We start from the raw sequence: 19,380 nt of genomic DNA on the forward strand, positions 1-19,380 counted from the left end.
AATGATTTCGATTTCAGTGAAATTGTTTAGTGTTTAACGACTTTGGAATTTTGAGTTTTTAAGTTTGAAATTTTAGGGTCGCTACAGAGGAGCCATTAATGATCAAAGTATTTCATCCGATGTTACTTCAGTTGCCTTAAGTTTTGATTTTATATTAATAGCGCACAGATCATAGTGGGACGCCAAACGAATTACATAAAGTCAAACTATCAATCTGGTTATCTTATTTACGGTTATGGTCAATTTAGAGAAGTATATGATCAATTATCGAGTTTGATTTATCTTTACTATCCATTTCTCGAAGAAATTGTCGATAACTCGAAAGAGATATATGACTATCATGTTAACTATTACAATTCGTACTATATGTCTCGTATGTCTTGGACAACGTATTGTAGTTATGTTGACCAACATGTGTCTTTTCAAGCACCTAGAGCCTTTTTTCTGGTACTAGATAAAGTTAATTATTGTATATTTTATATGTAATTTAATAATAAATAAATAAATAATTTCGAAACATGAACGATATATTTTTTCCAATATCCCCGATATATCTCTAATATATATCTCCCTTAAAAAAAACGATATATCTACCGATACCGATATTTTGAACCTTGGTTAAATGTGTATATATGTTTAAGAGGAGATTGACCAACACTAAAAACATTCAAAATGGGAGAGCTTCGTTCTTTTTGGAGCGATCTCGATCTCGAGTGGCGGCGCTACCTTTCTCCTTGGCAGAGTGTTCGTGATGGCGACATGAGGTTTACTGCTAACCTCTTGGTTTGTGTTTGCGGCAAGGGGCTCCAGCTTAGGGGTTTATGTGTTCGCGTTGTGGTTTCGATGGCGGCTCAGGTTAAGACTGTGTAAGGCTTGCTCATCGGCAACTGTGGTGAAGGGATATAGTGATCGGAGGTAGGCATCGCTAATCCAGTCTTCTTTTAGGTTTGGATGCAGCGCGGGCTTTGCATGGCTGCATACTCCTCACCTGGATGACATGTGTAGATCTCAGCCTCCAGATCAGGCAGTGGTGTTGCTACCTTGTTGTGGTGGTAGCGGTTTTTGTGGTGATGGCAGCACAAGGCTCTGGGCATCGGCGGCGTCGAGGGATCGAAGAGTGCATTTGGATCGAGCCTGGGTCTTTCGGATCTGGGCCGAGACTGAGACTTTGGGCATGAGTAGTGGGTCAGATCTGAGGAGGCATGATTTTTTTTGTTTTTTTAGTTTAGTTGGCTCATTGCTTTGTTTGAGGCTGAGGTTTTTTTTGTTCAAACTCTAGTTTGTTGTTAGTTTTTATTTTGTTTGTTGCCAAAACCATGTTTATCATAGTGTAGGTTTTTTTCCTTGCATAGTGTAGATCTATCATGTATATCACTATGATACATGTATCATGAACCCTTGTTTACCATTCAGTTAGTAGTTGATGGATATGTAATGACCTTCTTGGCTTGAAATTGCCCTCTACAAATAAATTCTTTAAAAAAAATGTTTAAGAGGATAATTATCCCATAAATTTAGGTCACTTGAAAACTAGTTTATTTCCACTTGGGATGCTTCCATCTCAGAAGACATGACAAGGAAACATCAAATTTCTTCACCAACTTATATAAAACTCAGTCTGTGAGTCTGCCGTTATCGTCGAAACTAATAATCTCTCCCCAGCTAGAGCTATTTCTTTTTCTGTTTTTTTTTTTTGGTTCAATGGCCCCAACTTTCCGGGTAGTTGATTGCCCACGTAAATATTGAGGAAGATGACGATGACGTGTCTCTATCTATCTGTAGGAGGCTTTTAGCTAGAGGGGACTGATTTTGGATTTTGGAAAAACTTGATAAGCATGGAATTGGGAATCCTGCGTAATATGAGTTGGGACCGGTTGGGGCCCGTAGGCCGTTAGGTATATTTCTTAATTGAATTTGGAGCTTAGCTTTGGACCACTCCAACTCTCCAAGAGCTGCCCTCTATTTATATGAAGCTCTTCTTCTTCTTTGCTCAACCTCACCATTCAAACATACACAGCACCACTGCAGAAGTGTTTAAGTCAATCTCCTTCTTTACAGAAATCAGTAGAATTTTTGAAGCTCTTACAGGAATGGCATCCGAGTCGTCGTCTTCCTCGTCAAATGGTAACAAGAGGTCGAAGGTTTCAAGCAGAGGGCTGGGAGGATATCTCAGGCAACAGAAAGGGAGGCTCTACATCATCAGAAGATGTGTGGTTATGCTTCTCTGCTGGCATGACTAGTTCATGTACTGCAATTCTAGTTCTTCTTGAGGAGTCCCTAGCTTGAATCTCTCCTAGTGCCCAGTTGAAGGGTATAGTTAGCAAGCTTAGGGTTTAGTGCTTCCACAGAATCTCTTGTCTGTGCAGCAATGCAGGGATTCATTAATCGCCTAGCTAGATCTCGATCTTTATCTTTCTATCCATTCCACAGTATCCTAGTGTAAATATAAATGAGAAATTCTTAGTAGTGGTAGTCTTTCTTTGCAGAACCATGAATCATGGTTAAGATTTGTAGTTTTCTACAATTTGTTTTTGGATACAAAGTTTTCTACAATTGAAATTAAGTATTTACCTCTCTCTCTCTCTCTCTCTCTCTCTCTCTCTCTCTCTCTCTCTCTGCTAGTGCGAACATTTGACCAGGTTTCACTGAAACTATATAAATTTGACTTCATTTGATCAATTGGGTCATACATCTAATTAATTGCATTTTTACGTAAATGGATGTGTACCATCAAAATAAATTGTAAAAGCAGGTGATAATAATTATAGCTCAATGATTGGCGGTTAGTTTCAAGTTTAAGGCAATGGCTTTTTTCTGTGAGAGAGTCGTGTACTCAAATCACATATACCGGCCGAAACTAACAGACATTTAAGACTTGTAATTATATAACATCAACAACACATGATAATTAAGCACAGTCGTAGACTCGTAGTACAATATTGATCAGGGTACGTACATGCTGAATAATTAAGCAGAGCATTATCTTGTTGGATTGCACTTGAGGCCGAAAGTATTAAAGGTCTAGAAGTCGTAGTACGTATATCCTGGACGAGCAGAGCTCAATCCTTTTCTCAGCTATTGGATTATACATGATGAGGAGAAATATCGAAGCTCGAGAACTTGACTCGTAGTTCATTCCATATAAGCATCATGCAGCTCATGCTAGCTGCAGTTCACATTTAACATTTGCTTGATGAGATGATAGATTTTGTATATTCTGTAACCTTTAGCTAGCTATTTTTGTTTATGGTGTTGTCAACTCATCTTTAAAATGCATGTGAAGAAAAAGCCTGGGTGGAATCACATGCGGATCGTACCTGATTGATTGGACAAATTTGAATTCTTCCTCTATCACCTGGATTCAGCTTCGGTCCTAAACAAATGATCAATTAATTAACCTCATACTGTCTCCTTTACCAGCTAATTTATTCAGAAATCCAAAAGAGATTTTTTTTTTAGTTCTGATTAAGGGTAAATTGTATCGATCCCAAATGAATGAATGCAGTAGCATGGTTTATATAGCTCGGGCATTGCTGAGAATGCCACGAGAACTCGTGCACGTATAGATAGGCTTATATGTATGCATGATTAATTAACAGCATACAACAGTTACCCAACCTGTTGTAGATAGTCACTGAAAGCATCGAACGGCTGGCCCTTTTTATAGCATCGATCATGCATGCTCTGATTAATTACCATGCATAATCGATCGGGAGCAACACAATGTACGTAGTAGAAAAGAGAATGTACCAACCTGAAAAACAAAGGGCAAAACGCGAAAATTTATTTACACTGAGACTCTGAGCAGGTCTCCAATTATTTACCCTTTACTCGTGCAATGTTGTAAGAGTAGTCTTATAGATAAGTCGTGGTCCAACAGTGTTTTCTTCATACGAAACAGTAGTGGTTTGGTCCTTTTGCCCAGAAGCAAGGGCGTCGGTCAAGATTTTAATTTTTGATCCACTGGTGGTGGCCACTCGTCTTTCGGATTCGGAAGGTGGCCAATAGGACTCTGCCATTTCAGCGATTGACGGAAGGCGACAAAGTTGGATTGGTCAAATTGGCAGCTTTAACCACGCCCACGTGCACCTCCTAGTCCACAAGCCCTACCTCTGTCTCCTCCACATAACGCTGTCTGTTTCATATTCCGATCGACCTGAGCCAGTTTGAGTTTGCGTTTTCATCACCTACGCGTGTGTATAATGATTTCGACTACCTACCGAATTCTACAAAATGGTTATCGGGTAGAAAATTAGTGTCTAAATATCGTGTAATGGCCTATAGTAGTTGTGTTAAGGTCCCGGAGCTGGCTGGCCCCGATGATAAGGGCAAATAGGCAACAGAGATCTTCAATGCTTTTAACTCAACGTACCTTGGCATAACGTTTTCATGCTTGGTTTTGAGTCTGCTAGGTGTCGCTATTGAGATCGTAGTCAAATAGCTAGATTTCGAAGAAACCAAGTATGAGAGCTTTGCTTAATTGCTTGGGGTTTTATAAGCGTGTTAACAATAAATGTATTTGTTTTTGTATTTATAGCGTTCTATCGATAATATAGGTAGACGGCGGTATGTTGATGTAAGATACATTCTACATTGCAAATTGATAATTTTTGAAAAAAAAAATGTATATCGTGAGATTACGCATTTTTTTTTCATTAATAGACGAGTTTATGATGGTTCATTTTGTTTTCTCTGAACAAAGGTCTGAAAAGAGGCTCTCGTACTCTCCAACATTCTTGGTGCCACCATGGTTTCAGCTAGCCTTGGCTTGATACTTTGATAGTGAACAAACATTTTTCCAATTAGGAATCCATGATATTGATATTGTGCTTTCAAATCCCCCAACTTACAATATTGCATTGAAGAACAAGAAAATAAAACGAATATACTTTCTTCGATTTTTTTTGTTCACTTGAAAAGGATGTGAAACTCAAGTTAACCATTATGAGAATGTGAACAATAAATATAACAGTGTCAACAAACTTTTGGATAATGAAAGAAATGCGGATGCATGCTTTGCATAGAAACAAGCCCAATGAGTACTGAAAAAGAACGTATGCCAACAAAATGCTCGACTTTGGTCCTGCTACTGATTTCGATCTGAAGTCCACAAGAACGTACTATAATTACATCTAGCGTTTAGTACAGTTAAACTACATCTAAAGACTAGAAAGCTAATGATAATCAAGCATTCAAGCCAATAGGCACACCAATTTTCTCATCAAGATTGAAAGTTGGAGAGATCATTCGACTACAATTAGCTAGATACATTAGTATATATATGATGTTCTAACGAAGTAAGTAAGGCAGCAATCAACCTCAGATGATCGAGGACAACTAATTAATTGTAGGCATGCATGCATGATGCATTAGTAGTAATCACCACAAAGAGGCCTGGCCCAAGAACCCTTTGAAGATGAACAATGAGAGGCCTTCGGCATACTGACTAACTGACATATTCAGAAATGAGTTTCCTGATAAGATCATTGCATAGTGCATACTATGTTGTCAATCAATTAAGATTTAAGAAATGATTTTCTGGGCTGTAGAGCTTTCCTTTAAAACTGTATTCTTCACCTTTTTCGATCATACATATCTAGCATAAACCTCGATAATCTTGTTTCTTGATTAATTGTACAAACATCTTTACTTATAATTAAGATAATGCGCTATACATAAAGTTAGATGTTCTATCGATTTAGAAACAACAATCTCACCAACTACGTACAGAGAAACAAACATAGACATATATATACACACGTTCTTGGCTACGGACGTCCACACGGTGCAGATTCGCTGTTTCCGTCAACGGCATGCCGCAACGGCGGAGCGGACCACGACAGCCACACTTTCCACCTCCTGGTGATCCCGTATGTGCCAACCGGAACTCCATCGGCAACCCACGATGGTCGGAATCTGTAAAATTCAAGTTTCTTGGCAAATTTCGGTGATTGATCAATTTCGGCTGACATGGATCACCGATGGAGCTCCGGCCGATAGAGATGAGACTGCCGGGAGGTGGGGAGTGTGGCTGTCATGGTCCGCCCTGCCGTCGCTGGAAACAACGAATTCACACCTGAGAATTCTTGTGTGTGTGTATATATATATATATATATATATATATATATATATATATACTCTTGTAATTGAATAATATGAGTGTTCTTGAATTAATGTCATTTGAGTTTCTTTTCGATCCTGATAGAGACATAAAGTTCTTGATTGATATGCCTCAGTTCTTGAATTAATTACATGACCAAACTTGTCACTACTAGAAAAATATTCTTAGGTCACGAAATAAAAAACATTCGTCACCTAAGACAATACTAAGATGACGAAAAATAATTAGTCACCTAAGTAAAATATTTCATCATCTAAGTCAATAAGGGTGACGAATTGCTGTTTCGTCAGCCAATTCGTCATCTAAAATGAGTGCTAAGCTGACGAAAAGTTGTTTCGTCATCTAAGTTATATCTAAGCTGACGAATTACTTTTTTCGTCGCCATAGTGTTGTACTTGTTAGGTGACGAGATCAAACTTCGTGGGTATAGTGTTTTCGCTTAGGTGACGAAAAAAATATTGTGTCCTATGTAGTCACTTAAATAAATAAATAAATAAAAATACCAATGATAATAAACTAATATTCGATTGATCCCCTAACGTTACCGAATTGGGATGAATTTTTTACCATGCTCACATTTAACTATAATAATCACATCAGACGGTCGATATTTTTGATTTTGTGAATTTTAGCGGTAAACACCACAACGTGCGTACTAATGTTATATATCTTATTTAATAGGTTATATGCAATTACACAACTTTGTGAACCAACTATACTTAGAAAATAAAATTTGTAAAAACCTTGTGAAATAAGATGTGACCGGTACAGTAAAATACAGTTGTGGTTGAAAAATCACATATTTCCGATAACGTTTGGACCTCGAAAGAACCAGTCAACCCTATTTATGCATTTGGTTCGTCCCACACATTGGGGATGCTCTTCAATTTTCTGTTGCACGTAGTGTACAGTGGCATTCAGAATCCTATGCATCCTAAGATCTAGTCTTTCTTTCCCTAGAACCAATATCAACATGTCTGCCGCCCCACAAGCAGTTGCTAACAATTTCTATCTTTTCAAAAAAGGCAATGAATAATGAAGCACAATTTCTATTACAAAGATATTATAGTTAAACATCAAAAATTAAGTATCAGTACTAAGTCTCTTCCTCCCCACAGCTGCAAGCCTTCTTTGATATGGATGACATCAATACTCACATAAGTCACATAAGCACTAAGACTGAAACAAAGTATAGACAAGCAACAACATAAGAGAAGCCACATATTATAAAATGTAGATAGCAACAAAGATCACCTCATAAGCACCTACCATTTTTCGTTTACATAGCAATGAACACACATAGATCTCATTATATAAACAATTGAGCAAAACCTAGTTTTGATTGAATCAGATGCCAACAGAATCGTAAACTTTATCACACAAACCCAGAACAAACTAATCTCAAATATTCATCAGATTCAAAGAAATTTGAAACTGAAATAGATAAAGAACTAACCTTAATGCAAATTTTCCAAGCACCTTGCTTGTCTTCAATCTTCAATTACGAACCAAGAATCGTAATGAGGCGAGGGTGATGAAACGTCAAATGGAGAAATTGTGTGTTTGTAATGAGAAGCTGCTCTGCCTATAATTGATGACAAGGGTTTGTGGCAAGTGAGTGTAATTGATTTGAGGAAGTGAGAAAGTGAAGATAGAAATCGGTATTTTTAAACTTTCACTAAAGCACAGTAAATAGCGCCACAGTAATCTTCAACGCTTCTGCTTCTAAAAGGAGGGGTGAGACAGTTTCGGCTTTTAGATGAGAAAAACCATTGCTTTTGGAAGCCGCTAACAAGAAGTTGGATTACCAAATGCAATAGAAGGCTTAGCTTATAATCACCGTACCCAATAAGTACTAGCAAACACAGCCTATATTTGTGTAATATGATTTTTTTTATGATCTACATTTTTAAAAATTTCAGAAAATAATATCTAAATAAAAAATTTACAATTTTAAAAAACTTATATTCGTAAAAATAGAATTCTTAAGAAAATTTCATCAAATAAGATTACTCCGCTTCCTCTATATAAAAAAAGAAATACCCGTCTCCCAGTCAGTCTCGTCCTCCATTTTCTTTCTCCGCGATTTCCAGGGTTCGTAGTATTTGGGAATTTTCTCGAGCCCTCTTCTCTCTCCAGCGCACTGTTCCGATTAGGTTTTCATCCTAATCTCACCCATCCAAGGTAACCCCTCACATCCTCTCCGGCTATTCTCCGTTCGATTGTCATAGGCATCTCTCTTTTACCTTCTAGCACGATTCCCAGGGTTTGGTTTTTTGCTTCGTCGTTTTGCCTCTTTTTTATTTCTTCGTAATGGTTACATTTTCGATTCTCTGACCTGCAATTGTTCGCTTCTGGTTTGGCCTAGGGTTCTTTGCTGTGTGATATGCTTTATTTCGCAGGGATCGGTTTCTCTAGGTATATACGGTTCTTGTTTTCGCATTCAATTTTTTGATGATGAATCTCTGCGCATTTTTGTGTCGAGTGAATGTTGACGGTGCATGTTGTTTTGTCACATATCTAGGTTTTCCCTGTGTTGTTGAGCTTGTTTATTAATTTCAATACGCCGAAAATATTTGAGGTGGTTTTGGTCTGATTAAAGCTCATTTTTGTCGTTGCCTTTCGATTTGTGGTTGTGTGTTGGTGATGGTGGTTATGAAATTCGTGATTATTATTATTATAGGCTAGGTTCTTATCAGTTTTTGTTTTGTTTTGAATTATGCTGATAAAGTTGCAGTTGGGAGTCGAGCATAATTATTCACAGAAATGGAGCCCAAGGTTATCGAATTGGATCAAGGATGGGACTACATGCAGAAGGGGATCACCAAGCTGAAGAGGATTCTAGAGGGATTGCCAGAGGCTCAGTTCAACTCTGAGGAATACATGATGCTTTACACGTATCCTTTAGTCATGATTCGTATTTGTTGGTCTTGACTCTTGATACTGCTGTTTATGTATGTATTGCGTCTTTTATTTTTCCATCAAGGCTGTTGTGAAGTAATTTTTATTGTGCTGTGAGGTGAATTTTCCCTAACTACAAGTACAGAACTATCTATAACATGTGTACGCAAAAGCCCCCATATGATTATTCTCAACAGCTTTATGACAAGTACAAGGAGGCATTTGAGGAATACATTACCTCAACGGTGAGAACTTTAGCTTGTTGTTATTAATCATGCAAGTGACATGCTTTTATCTGAACTTACTTGGAAATATATATCAAAATTTGGTTGTTTATTACACAGGTGATGCCCTCTTTAAGAGAAAAGCATGATGAGTTCATGCTGCGGGAGCTTGTCCAAAGATGGGCCAATCATAAGATTATGGTTAGGTGGCTATCACGCTTCTTTCATTATCTCGATCGTTACTTCATTGCGCGTAGGTCGCTTCCTGCATTAAATGAAGTTGGTCTCTCCTGCTTTCGTGATCTGGTTAGTCATGTCTCTCTAATATTTCTTATCAAAGGACAGTAGGACTTGGCTTGCTTATAATATTCTGTTAAATCATTGTCACTACCAGGCGTCGCTTCAATAACTGATGTACTTAATTTGTGGTCTCAGGTTTACCGGGAGGTAAATGCTAATGGCAGAGTTGCTGTGATTGGTCTTGTAAGTTCATTAGTCCTGATCTTGTACTGAGAAATATCTTGATCTTGTCATTCAATGAGTGTTGTTTGACCGCCACTTCCAGATCGATAAAGAACGTGAAGGAGAGCAGATTGACAGAGCGCTATTGAAGAATGTGATAGACATCTTTGTTGAGATTGGCATGGGGCAAATGGATTCTTATGAACAGGACTTTGAAACACAACTGCTAAACGATACTGGTGACTACTATTCTCGTAAAGCATCAAATTGGATTTTGGAGGATTCTTGTCCAGATTATATGCTGAAGGCAAGTTTACATTTAGATATGCTTTTTTTTTTGGTGAGGTGAGTTCATAGACCAGTATGTTGTCTAATGCCTCTTGTGACCCTATACAGGCAGAGGAATGTTTGAGAAGGGAGAGGGACAGAGTTTCTCATTACCTGCATTCAAGCAGTGAGCAGAAGCTGGTTGAGGTCAGTTAATAAGTAGTTATAAGTTTGTTAGTTTGCTTTTAACGAGTATATAATAATTTGGGGTATGTAAGTATTGCTGGCTGAAGAAGATATTGATCTTCATTTAGACCAACTACAAACTCAAGCAAATGTGTTTGAAACAACATTTAAACATAGAAACATGAACGAGATCAGGGGAATGGGCTTTGCAGGCAGTCATGGTTTGAGCCAGGGGCCAGACAAGACCGGCACTTCACGTTCTAGGCGAGCTGCAGAGATTGTTGATAAAGCTGTGGAGGAAGCCCGACAAGCCAAGGAGGAAGCTCGTGAGACCAGGGAAGAGAACACACAGATTAAGGCTCGTCTTCAACAAATGGAGCAGCTTCTCTCTGACAAGTTTGGCATACAGCTGCCGGTTCCCCCCCAACAGCAGCCCCGTGATGATGAAGGCAATGGTTCCATCAACATTGCCTCAGTTTCCTAGTCTGTGTCTAGTAAACTATTATAATCAAGTCACTAGTTTGTTTTTGAATATATATTTTGTATGAACAAGTTGAAATTAATTAGTAGTTTATATATTTTGGAATGGTTTGTATGAACTTGATTATGAAATGTATGTATATATATATATAGTTTTGCTCAATTTTGTATTCTTTTAATTAATATTGAAGGTAAAATAAACAATTAAACAATTTAATCAAAACAGCTTCAATAAAATATATTACACTAAGGTGACGAAAGTTAAAATGTCGTGGCCTTACATGGATGTCCAAATAGTCAGCAGTCGGAGGGATTTCGAAGTAATGACGAAACATGTTTCGTAGTGTTAGGGTTATGGTGACGAAAAAGTCTCGTCACTTTATAATGATAGAGACGAAAAAGAAATCGTGGTGTAAGTTCCCGGTATAGTGACGAATCACTTTATTTCGTCACCTAAGTTCTTCAATCATGGCTCTTAGGTGACGAACCTTTGGTGACGAAAATTTCGTCACGTAACTTCTTAGGTGACGAATAATACTCTTAGGTGACGAAAATATTTCGTCACTTTAGGGTTTTGTTCTAGTAGTGTGTCACATGCCTCTTCTACGGAAGTAAATTTGCTCTCTACCCAAACTTTCCTACTTTTATTCCTACCCACCTATCTATTTTCTACATAAGTAAATTTGTCACATGTCATCTAACATTAACCACACTAACTTTGGGTATTCTACATAATTAATTTTATTTATTTTCTGATCTTATCTAAGCTTTTTCTTTGTTTTGTTTTTTTTATTTTGAAAACAAAATATCCAATACTAATAATTCATTCCATTTATGTCCGTGTTTTGAAAGTTTTCATTATTTTTTTCCAAGTTTACATGATTGACTTGCAAAAAATATATAATCATACTTGAATTGATTTTTTTTTTCAAAAACTCGTTACTCTCTTTTTGAAAAAGAGAAAAATTATATATTAAGTGTTGGTATATATTAGGGTTTGATGCTTATTTACTTCAACAATAAAAATTATATTGGGATTTGATATTTTGTTTTTAAAAAGAGATAGAAAGAAAAAATTAGATAAAATCAGAAAATAAATAAAACTAATTATGTGAAGTAACCATGGTTAGTATGGTTAAGGGTAAAGGATATGTGTCAGATATATAGATGAGTGGGAATGAAGATGAATGGGAATGAAGGTGAGAAAATATAGGTGGGGAGCAAATTTGCTTCCCCTCTTCTACATACAGTTCTTCTCCAAAATATAAGAGATTAACATAACTGTATGTACGTAGAAGAGGCATTAAGTCTAGATTCAGTGTCTTGATTGATATGCCTCATTGTGTTTGATAATTACATGACCAAGCTTGTCAAATGCCTCTTCTACATCCAGTGTCTTGTACTGGAGCATGCATCTCCCATTGTAATTGGAACGAGACACTGAATCTAGACTTAATGCCAACGAATTAATCATTAGCATATTGAGAAATATCCATAGCTTATACAGAAAGTATTGATCCTTATCAAGTGATCATTAGAGAAGTATATATAATTCCAAACAAATAGATAGAACCAAATTTATTTTGCTCTATACCTTTGTTTCAATTCATACGTACTCAGTGTCGTCTACTTATTTTCTTTTGGTCAAAAGGAGTATTGAGCAAGTACGTACGTCCTTTCCAGTAGATATCAGACATTTGAGGCTGCTTGTGATGAACAGGAACTTTAGATATCTTCATTAAAGGTTTCAGTTTATTAATTACTTCAGCGTTTCGTTGGCTTGAATCAGTTTATATATAGACTTCGTACTGTCGCCATTTATAAACAGACATAATTCAAGAAATCATTTCAATTAATTGAGGAGATAATAGCCGGGCTCGAAGTTGAATTGGAGGTACGTACAGTTCTCCCAGTTGGCCGTTTGAAATTATGGTAAACCAGCGAGAACAAGTTTAGGGGTTTTCCTTCACGATCGACCATGCATGTGCACTGCAATATACCACAAGGGAGCAGCTAGCGACTTGATGCATGTGGTGGGTGCTTAATATTATGGCAGATATATTTAGTCCCTAGCTAGGGTTCATAAAACCAATGCCCAATAGCTCCAAGCTAAGATAAAAGAGCACCCTAGCTAATGACTATGGACCGCCATTATTTTTGTCCATCTGTGACTTGATTTCTATACATGATTTAAAGTGGAATTGAAAAGGAAATGGCAACCAACGGGATGCTAATGATCGAGCTGCTTGATCATTTGAGTATGTATCTCTGTCCAAATGCCAAAGCTGAAAAAGAAGGCCGGACTTTATATATGGGTTGCATGCTGTACCCACTTCTGTCCATGCTTAATTATCATCTTTGTACGAAGTTATCTAATCCCAACTGTCCTTTAAACAGCATCTAAAAGCGGAATCCCCTTCTGCCCGAGCCTTTCTAAATTTATGTCTGAGAATTATTTGCTGTATAGACCTTAAATATGTGCTGTATACACTCAAATATATATTCATGATTTGACCTATATTTATCATCCAGGAAACATGGAATCTTTGGTAAACAATGGGGCTAGAACAATAATGGTGATCAACACAGACCAAGAGAACTCAATGCCATCATCATTGGCAAAGAAGCGTTGGCCTGAATATGCATGTATCACCTGGTAGCGAGTTTGAAGCGGTGAAGGATTAACATCCGCTCATGTCATTTCCACCTCGAATACTCGTGGAAATCGTCGCTTAATTAGGAGCTTGAATCCATGTCTATTTGTCCTGGTTATTTATGTTTGCATCGCCCTTCTGAAGAAGCAAATAGCTGCAGTTTTGGGCAAGTAGAAACCAGAACAACAGAACACCACTACAGAAACCAGACCAGAGAGATTGTTAGAGACAAAACAAGAAGAAAATACCACCATAGAATGATAGCGAAAACAGTAAGATAAAGGCAGAGAAAAAGCGAAGTGAAAGCGACGGTAGACGAGACAGTCAAAAGCATTACCTTCCATGCCGGCCAGTACGTCTGCTCGGTGTTGCTGTATATAAATTGTTTCTCTCGCAATTCGGTCTTTCATAAAGACACAGGCACGTGAAAGAATAGCGACTAGCTACTACTACTAATACTATTAGGGCATCACATACATAGAACTCGCGGCCTTTGGAAAACCTAAATGTATTTTTCTTCCTATTCCAAATTCCACTGCTAACACAATGGCCGACTACGAGAACTAACCTAAACCCAAGTACGTGAAATAGTGTGGAAGTGAATCAGAATTAACCCTAACCTAAATGTTGTTTCGTAATAGCTAGAGAAATGAACAATAGTTTTGCTGTATTCACAAAAGCATGCATTTGTGCTTATCATAGTGAGCTCGCTCGGTTGTTTTCAATGGCAAATTCCTAATCATATAGTCATCATGATGAGCCAAACGGGCAAATCATACATTTTTCATTTTTCATGTTTCATGAGGGGAAGTGGAACTTGGAATATTTTTGTTTCTGTTCAACTAATAACTAGGTAAAATATGAATGATTGTAACGACAAGAAGCTAGTGCACATAATTTTCTTTGAAGGCTAGGGTTTATGCTAAGTCATAGGCTTTGGAACAGCAGACTACAGATCGATTTTTCTTTTTAAACATTTTATGTGCTAATGTGTAGGTCTCATTTTGATTTGTTTTACCTGTCAAAAAAATTGTAAAAACAAGTAATTGAGGTAATGTGATAGGAAATGTCAAATCAACCTGATGACAAATTTGATTAGCCTCTGTCGTCATTGATTCCCTACCAATGTCCAATGACATCGAGCCCACTGTTAACTCTCTACACAATTAATGTTAGCAGCAGAGTTTGCCCTACCCAAGAAAATTTTAACCGGAAAAAACAAAAACCAGGAAAGCCAATAACAATTAAGAGGGACACACCAAATTTATACTCATCGATCTGTTCTAGTACCACCTCACTCATTGATCCATTGATCCATCTTCTTTCTTATGAGTGTCATCTCTTGAAGAGAAAGAAAAAGAAAAAAGAAAAAGAAATTGAAGCTATTTTAAGTTCATGAGCTCGCTTATCTCAGAGAAAGGGACTCTGAAAGAGGAATCTTGAAAGAGATTGATCAAAAGGGTTTAATAGCCGTGAATCAAAGCTCCCTCTCTCTATCCGTATCAGTAATCATGCACTCTTCCACCAATAGTAGCATTAGGAGTGGTAATATCTATCCTTTCCCACCTTATAACTTTCCTTTTTCCTCCTCCTCCTCCTCCTCCTCCTCCTCCTCCTCCTCCTCCTCCTCTTCTTCTTACTCTCATATCAACCACCACCCTCTTATTCCTCAAGAGAATACCACCTTTGGAGGCATTTTTGGTCTACACCATGATCAGTTTCCCCTACTAAACAATTGTTTGCTAGCCCCCGGACCGGAAAGTACTATGATCAATTTTGGAGGAGCTTCATCAAACGCAATCATATCATCATCTGGAGACTACCAGCAGCGTTATGGTTATGAGATTAACAATAATATTACTCATCCCTATTTTGTTTCTAAGGAGGTGAAAGTACCAGCTGTGGCTAATGCAAAAACGAAAGACCGGCACAGCAAGATCTTCACGTCCCAGGGCTTTAGGGACCGGAGGGTAAGACTCTCCATCAATGTTGCCCGTGAATTCTTCGATCTCCAAGACTTGCTAGGGTTTGACAAAGCCAGCAAAACCCTAGAGTGGCTGCTCAGCAAGTCCAGAAATGCCATCCAAGACCTAGAAAAGAGCAAGTGCAATAACAGTAATAGTTTGTCATCTTCTAGTACTTCGGACTGTGATAATGTTTTGGACATTAATGACGAGGTATCGAATTACAAGAGGAAGATGAAGGAGGCTGCTGCTATAATGGCCAAAGAATCGCGGGCAAAGGCTAGAGCAAGAGCAAGAGAAAGAACAAGAGAGAAGATGTGCAGGATCAGTACCAGTAAGAGGAGCCCTCAGATCTCTAGCCAATTGAGCTTGTTCAATGAGCTTGAACCTGCAGATATGAATCAAGAACCAGGAAGTACCCTCTTATCTGATAGTCAAGCTGAATATCATGAAACCGCTGCGCTCAAAAGAAAGCTGAAGGCGCCGTCAGTTGATCGAAGCCCTGAAATGAACCCCCAGAGGACTTTGGCTAGTTCAAATTGCTGCAACCACATTAATATCCAATTACCGAGTGCAATATCTCAAAATTGGGACATCAACGGAGCTTTTTTCACATGCCCTAGCATCTGTGCCATTACCACCAACATGAATCTTAATTCAACTGGTATAAAATTTTAAAGACACAATTCAACTCTCTGTTCTTTTTCCTTCTTTGTAAATAAATTATATGCACAAAATAGACAATTTATTTATTTTCTGTTAACATGCAGGATTTTAAATCTGTAGCAACATTTGGGAGGCTAGCAGAAATTAAGGACTAGAATGATCAGTTGCAAGCCAAACAGATGTAAGCTACGTATGTTTATGCTAATGCTTGTACCTCCATTTGGATCGATGCTTAATTATATATCGTTCATTCGGAAAATTAATGTATGACATACATATATTCCTGGTAAAGTTGAACAATGAGTTCTCAAATTAGCAATTCCATTCATTCGAGTTCATTGAGTCACAAATGAATTGAAATATGATTTCTCAAATTTATTCATGAAGTCTGTTTCAACACTATAAAAGCATTTCTCCTAAGTGTTGAAACAGACATCATGAATTCAATTTAATACTTCATTTTTTTAATAGATCGATTTCAAAAACAGGTATTAATTTGTCCACAAGATCAAATCAATCATAAAAGTAAACACGAAGAACGTTGGAAAGAATATACATGTATCAATTTGGAAAAACTATAGGTGTTATCTTTAGAGTTTAGACCAGGGATAGTTTAATTGAACCAGTTTAATAAAATGCACCTTAACAGTTTAAGCAGGGATATAAGGTATAGAAAAACCACTATAGTCCACCCAGTTTGCAATTTTCTGTCAAGATGAGTACATAAATATGAGTAGAAGGTGATCAAAACATACAAAGATGATGCAATTAGTATAAGAAGCTAACTAGCTAAGTAGTTGATTACCAATCACCTGATCAAGGTGATGATGAACAACTTTCATGTTAGATGAAAAGTTGATTAAAGAATGATAGCTTGAAAATTCATAGCTACATACAGTATATGTAATATGCAGTCCAGGATTAGTAGATCAATGTTTTAGGCCTTCCTGGGGTTTATTAGGCATTTCTCTTTATCTCCTTTCAGATCTGCATTTTGAAATTTTTCCAGTTGTAGTTTCTGTGTTTCCTGGGAAGTGACGTATTCTAGTACTTACTAATTCCAAAAAAAATGTATTCTAGTACTAATTTATTGAAAGCTTATGTTTTCAAGTCCAATCGGTCCAGTTTTGGCTATCCAGTCTACATGAAGAATTGCAAGACATGCATAATGATATTCATGGTTACATGAGGAAAAGAGTAGATCAGTCACGGTTATTATATATTACAGTCACAACTATATATACGTTTAACCCTCAAGCTTGCCCGAAATAGAAGGCTTTGTTTTAGATTTCATAATGAGGTAAACTGGTAATGACTAATGAGCCAGATAACTATAAGATTTTTCTGTTTTATTCTTCTAATTTCATCAAGGAACAATGTCTAGGTCTGCACAACATATAATCAACATGTTTCATTTCAATCTCTGTAGCTAAAAAGTTAAAAGTCATTTTAGTACAAGATACTCTCGGTCTGTTTTGAAGTTATAATTATCAAGCAAAGAAATAAGTATGTTTCATTGCCTGATAAAACTTTTGCATGGTCTCTGATCGATCCTTCCAGAGCTAGACAATCCTATATATATTTTTCTCTGGAGTACTGGATGTTGATGAATATATAGCTAGAGCTAATTGGTTATTATCATATATCATATATGCATAATGCATCTATCAGCGTAAAGTTTTAACTTTTAAGTTTAGTAAGTATTTATATATTTATATTAATAAGAAAAAGAATCTGACTTGGTACCAAGCAAGGAAGTTCTCAAATTGATTATCGATGACTGTATATATAGATAGACATGAACAACAAAAAAGATGCAATTTGTATCAGATGCAAACTTAAGTTTAGTCAGTATATAATATTCTTCTAATGTATTTTCTTATCAAATGATGAGTTTCATGTTGTTTATAAAGCGGTACAATATGGTCTTTTACTTTGGAGTTTTCTCCTTCTTAACTTAAATTATTATCTCTATGCAATATCTCTAGTTGAACTTCAATTCGATTTGGTTGGTGTATATATATATATATATATATATATATATATATATATATATATATATATAATTTACTCATGTCAAAGTCCAGCTAGTGCCATTTTCTTTTCTCTAAATGTTCTCCACTACATGTTAGGGTGTATCTAATTAAGCTCGATTAAGCTCGAATGGGTCGTCTATGGTACGGGATGTATACCATACAATCATTTATAATTAATTGAATAAAATTACTACATTAACAACAATTCAATTGAATTAAATTACGACATTAACAACAAAATTATCATATTCATTTTACAAATTTACATATCATTGAACAAAATTACTATATTTACAATAATTTGTTCAAAAATTTATAAAATGTTAGAAGTGAAGTAATTATCTATAATTAACTATAATTACTTAAATAATGATTTATTTTAACACAGTGAAGATAAATTTGTTGTGTAGATATCATATATGGGTAGGTATCTAAGAAAATTCCAAGCTGAAATCTAGGATCCAATTAAAACCGTACCTGCCTCGCTCGTTCATTGATCAGTACACGTTTAATAATTGAATCTACAGATTCTTCAACTACGTTCTTAGCTGTTAGCCTGCACAATAAAATTGTTTAACACCATACTCAGAACACGCATTAAAGCTTCAAGGTTGCTAGTCTTCGGAAAAAGATCACATATATACTGACTATTATTAGCTCTCTTTGGCTATTTAGAATTAATGTTCATATCTACGAATAAGAGACCCCAAAGAAAAGATGAGCATGCGCATGAGTTATAGTTATAGCAACTGGAACTGATGGAGTTTTAGAAATTGCAAGAGAAAATGAAGAACTTCAGCTTCTGATTTTAAGCAACTAAAAAGAAGCCAGCATGAAATTAACATCAAGACCAGCATCCTCATTAAAGAGCAAAGCTCTAACTATATATCTCGAGACTTTACAGGTGTGGCTGACCGGGTGACTTGTGTATTGTGAGGTAATGATTCATGAGAACTGAAACTCAGTACAGAAAGGCAGAATATGCACGCCTAAAAATTTTAAGATTTAGAGAAATACCAGACAGTAGAATTTTACCTGAAAGAGCCTGATGAGCAGTGGGCTTAATAATTTGAGAGAGGTCATGTACAGTACACACCCCACGGTGAAGAAGATGAAGAATGCTTTGCAATAGTGGAAGTGACGGCGATCACTGATAGAGAAACTGATGAACTAGTTTCTTCTTCTTTCTTTTCTTCTTTTACTGATTATTGAACTGGCAGTTATTCTAAACTTCTGTCTCTTCTGGTAGTAGTTTTGACTTTCTGACTGTGGACATGGAGATATGGGTGTGGGTACGATATGTTCATGTATATATTAATATACTGGGGTTGTTATGATCTGCAATGCCTCTGAACTGATAGCTAGCTCGATCTAGCGGCATGATCTGGGGAATTTATCAATATCAAAGATTAAACGGAG

The 19,380-nt window shown here is 36.7% G+C and overlaps 3 protein-coding genes across 7 annotated transcripts; all 3 read left to right on the plus strand.

The window, feature by feature from the left end:
• The first annotated feature begins 1,989 nt into the window (after positions 1 to 1,989).
• Positions 1,990 to 2,576, plus strand: LOC126800438 (small polypeptide DEVIL 4-like). The gene has a single exon (XM_050527810.1). It carries the CDS (start codon positions 2,091 to 2,093, stop codon positions 2,238 to 2,240), a length of 150 nt encoding a protein of 49 aa, XP_050383767.1. The 5' UTR covers positions 1,990 to 2,090; the 3' UTR covers positions 2,241 to 2,576.
• A 5,614-nt stretch (positions 2,577 to 8,190) lies between these two features.
• Positions 8,191 to 10,628, plus strand: LOC126800435 (cullin-1-like). 5 transcript variants are annotated; one of them, XM_050527806.1, is made up of 9 exons: positions 8,200 to 8,305; positions 8,490 to 8,539; positions 8,853 to 9,018; positions 9,168 to 9,267; positions 9,367 to 9,552; positions 9,682 to 9,729; positions 9,812 to 10,019; positions 10,109 to 10,182; positions 10,290 to 10,628. In XM_050527806.1, exons 3-9 carry the CDS (start codon positions 8,888 to 8,890, stop codon positions 10,344 to 10,346), a joined length of 804 nt encoding a protein of 267 aa, XP_050383763.1. In that variant the 5' UTR covers positions 8,200 to 8,305; positions 8,490 to 8,539; positions 8,853 to 8,887; the 3' UTR covers positions 10,347 to 10,628. The 5 variants fall into 5 exon arrangements, with proteins under 5 accessions (XP_050383761.1, XP_050383763.1, XP_050383760.1 ...); XM_050527803.1 differs by having other exon boundaries at positions 10,339 to 10,628; XM_050527805.1 differs by having other exon boundaries at positions 10,357 to 10,628.
• Positions 10,629 to 14,806: 4,178 nt separating this feature from the next.
• Positions 14,807 to 15,937, plus strand: LOC126797351 (transcription factor TCP1-like). The gene has a single exon (XM_050523992.1). It carries the CDS (start codon positions 14,807 to 14,809, stop codon positions 15,935 to 15,937), a length of 1,131 nt encoding a protein of 376 aa, XP_050379949.1.
• The last annotated feature ends 3,443 nt before the right edge of the window (positions 15,938 to 19,380 follow it).

Source organism: Argentina anserina, chromosome 6 (genome assembly GCF_933775445.1).
Source record: "Argentina anserina chromosome 6, drPotAnse1.1, whole genome shotgun sequence".
In the NCBI taxonomy this organism is placed as follows: Eukaryota; Viridiplantae; Streptophyta; class Magnoliopsida; order Rosales; family Rosaceae; genus Argentina; species Argentina anserina.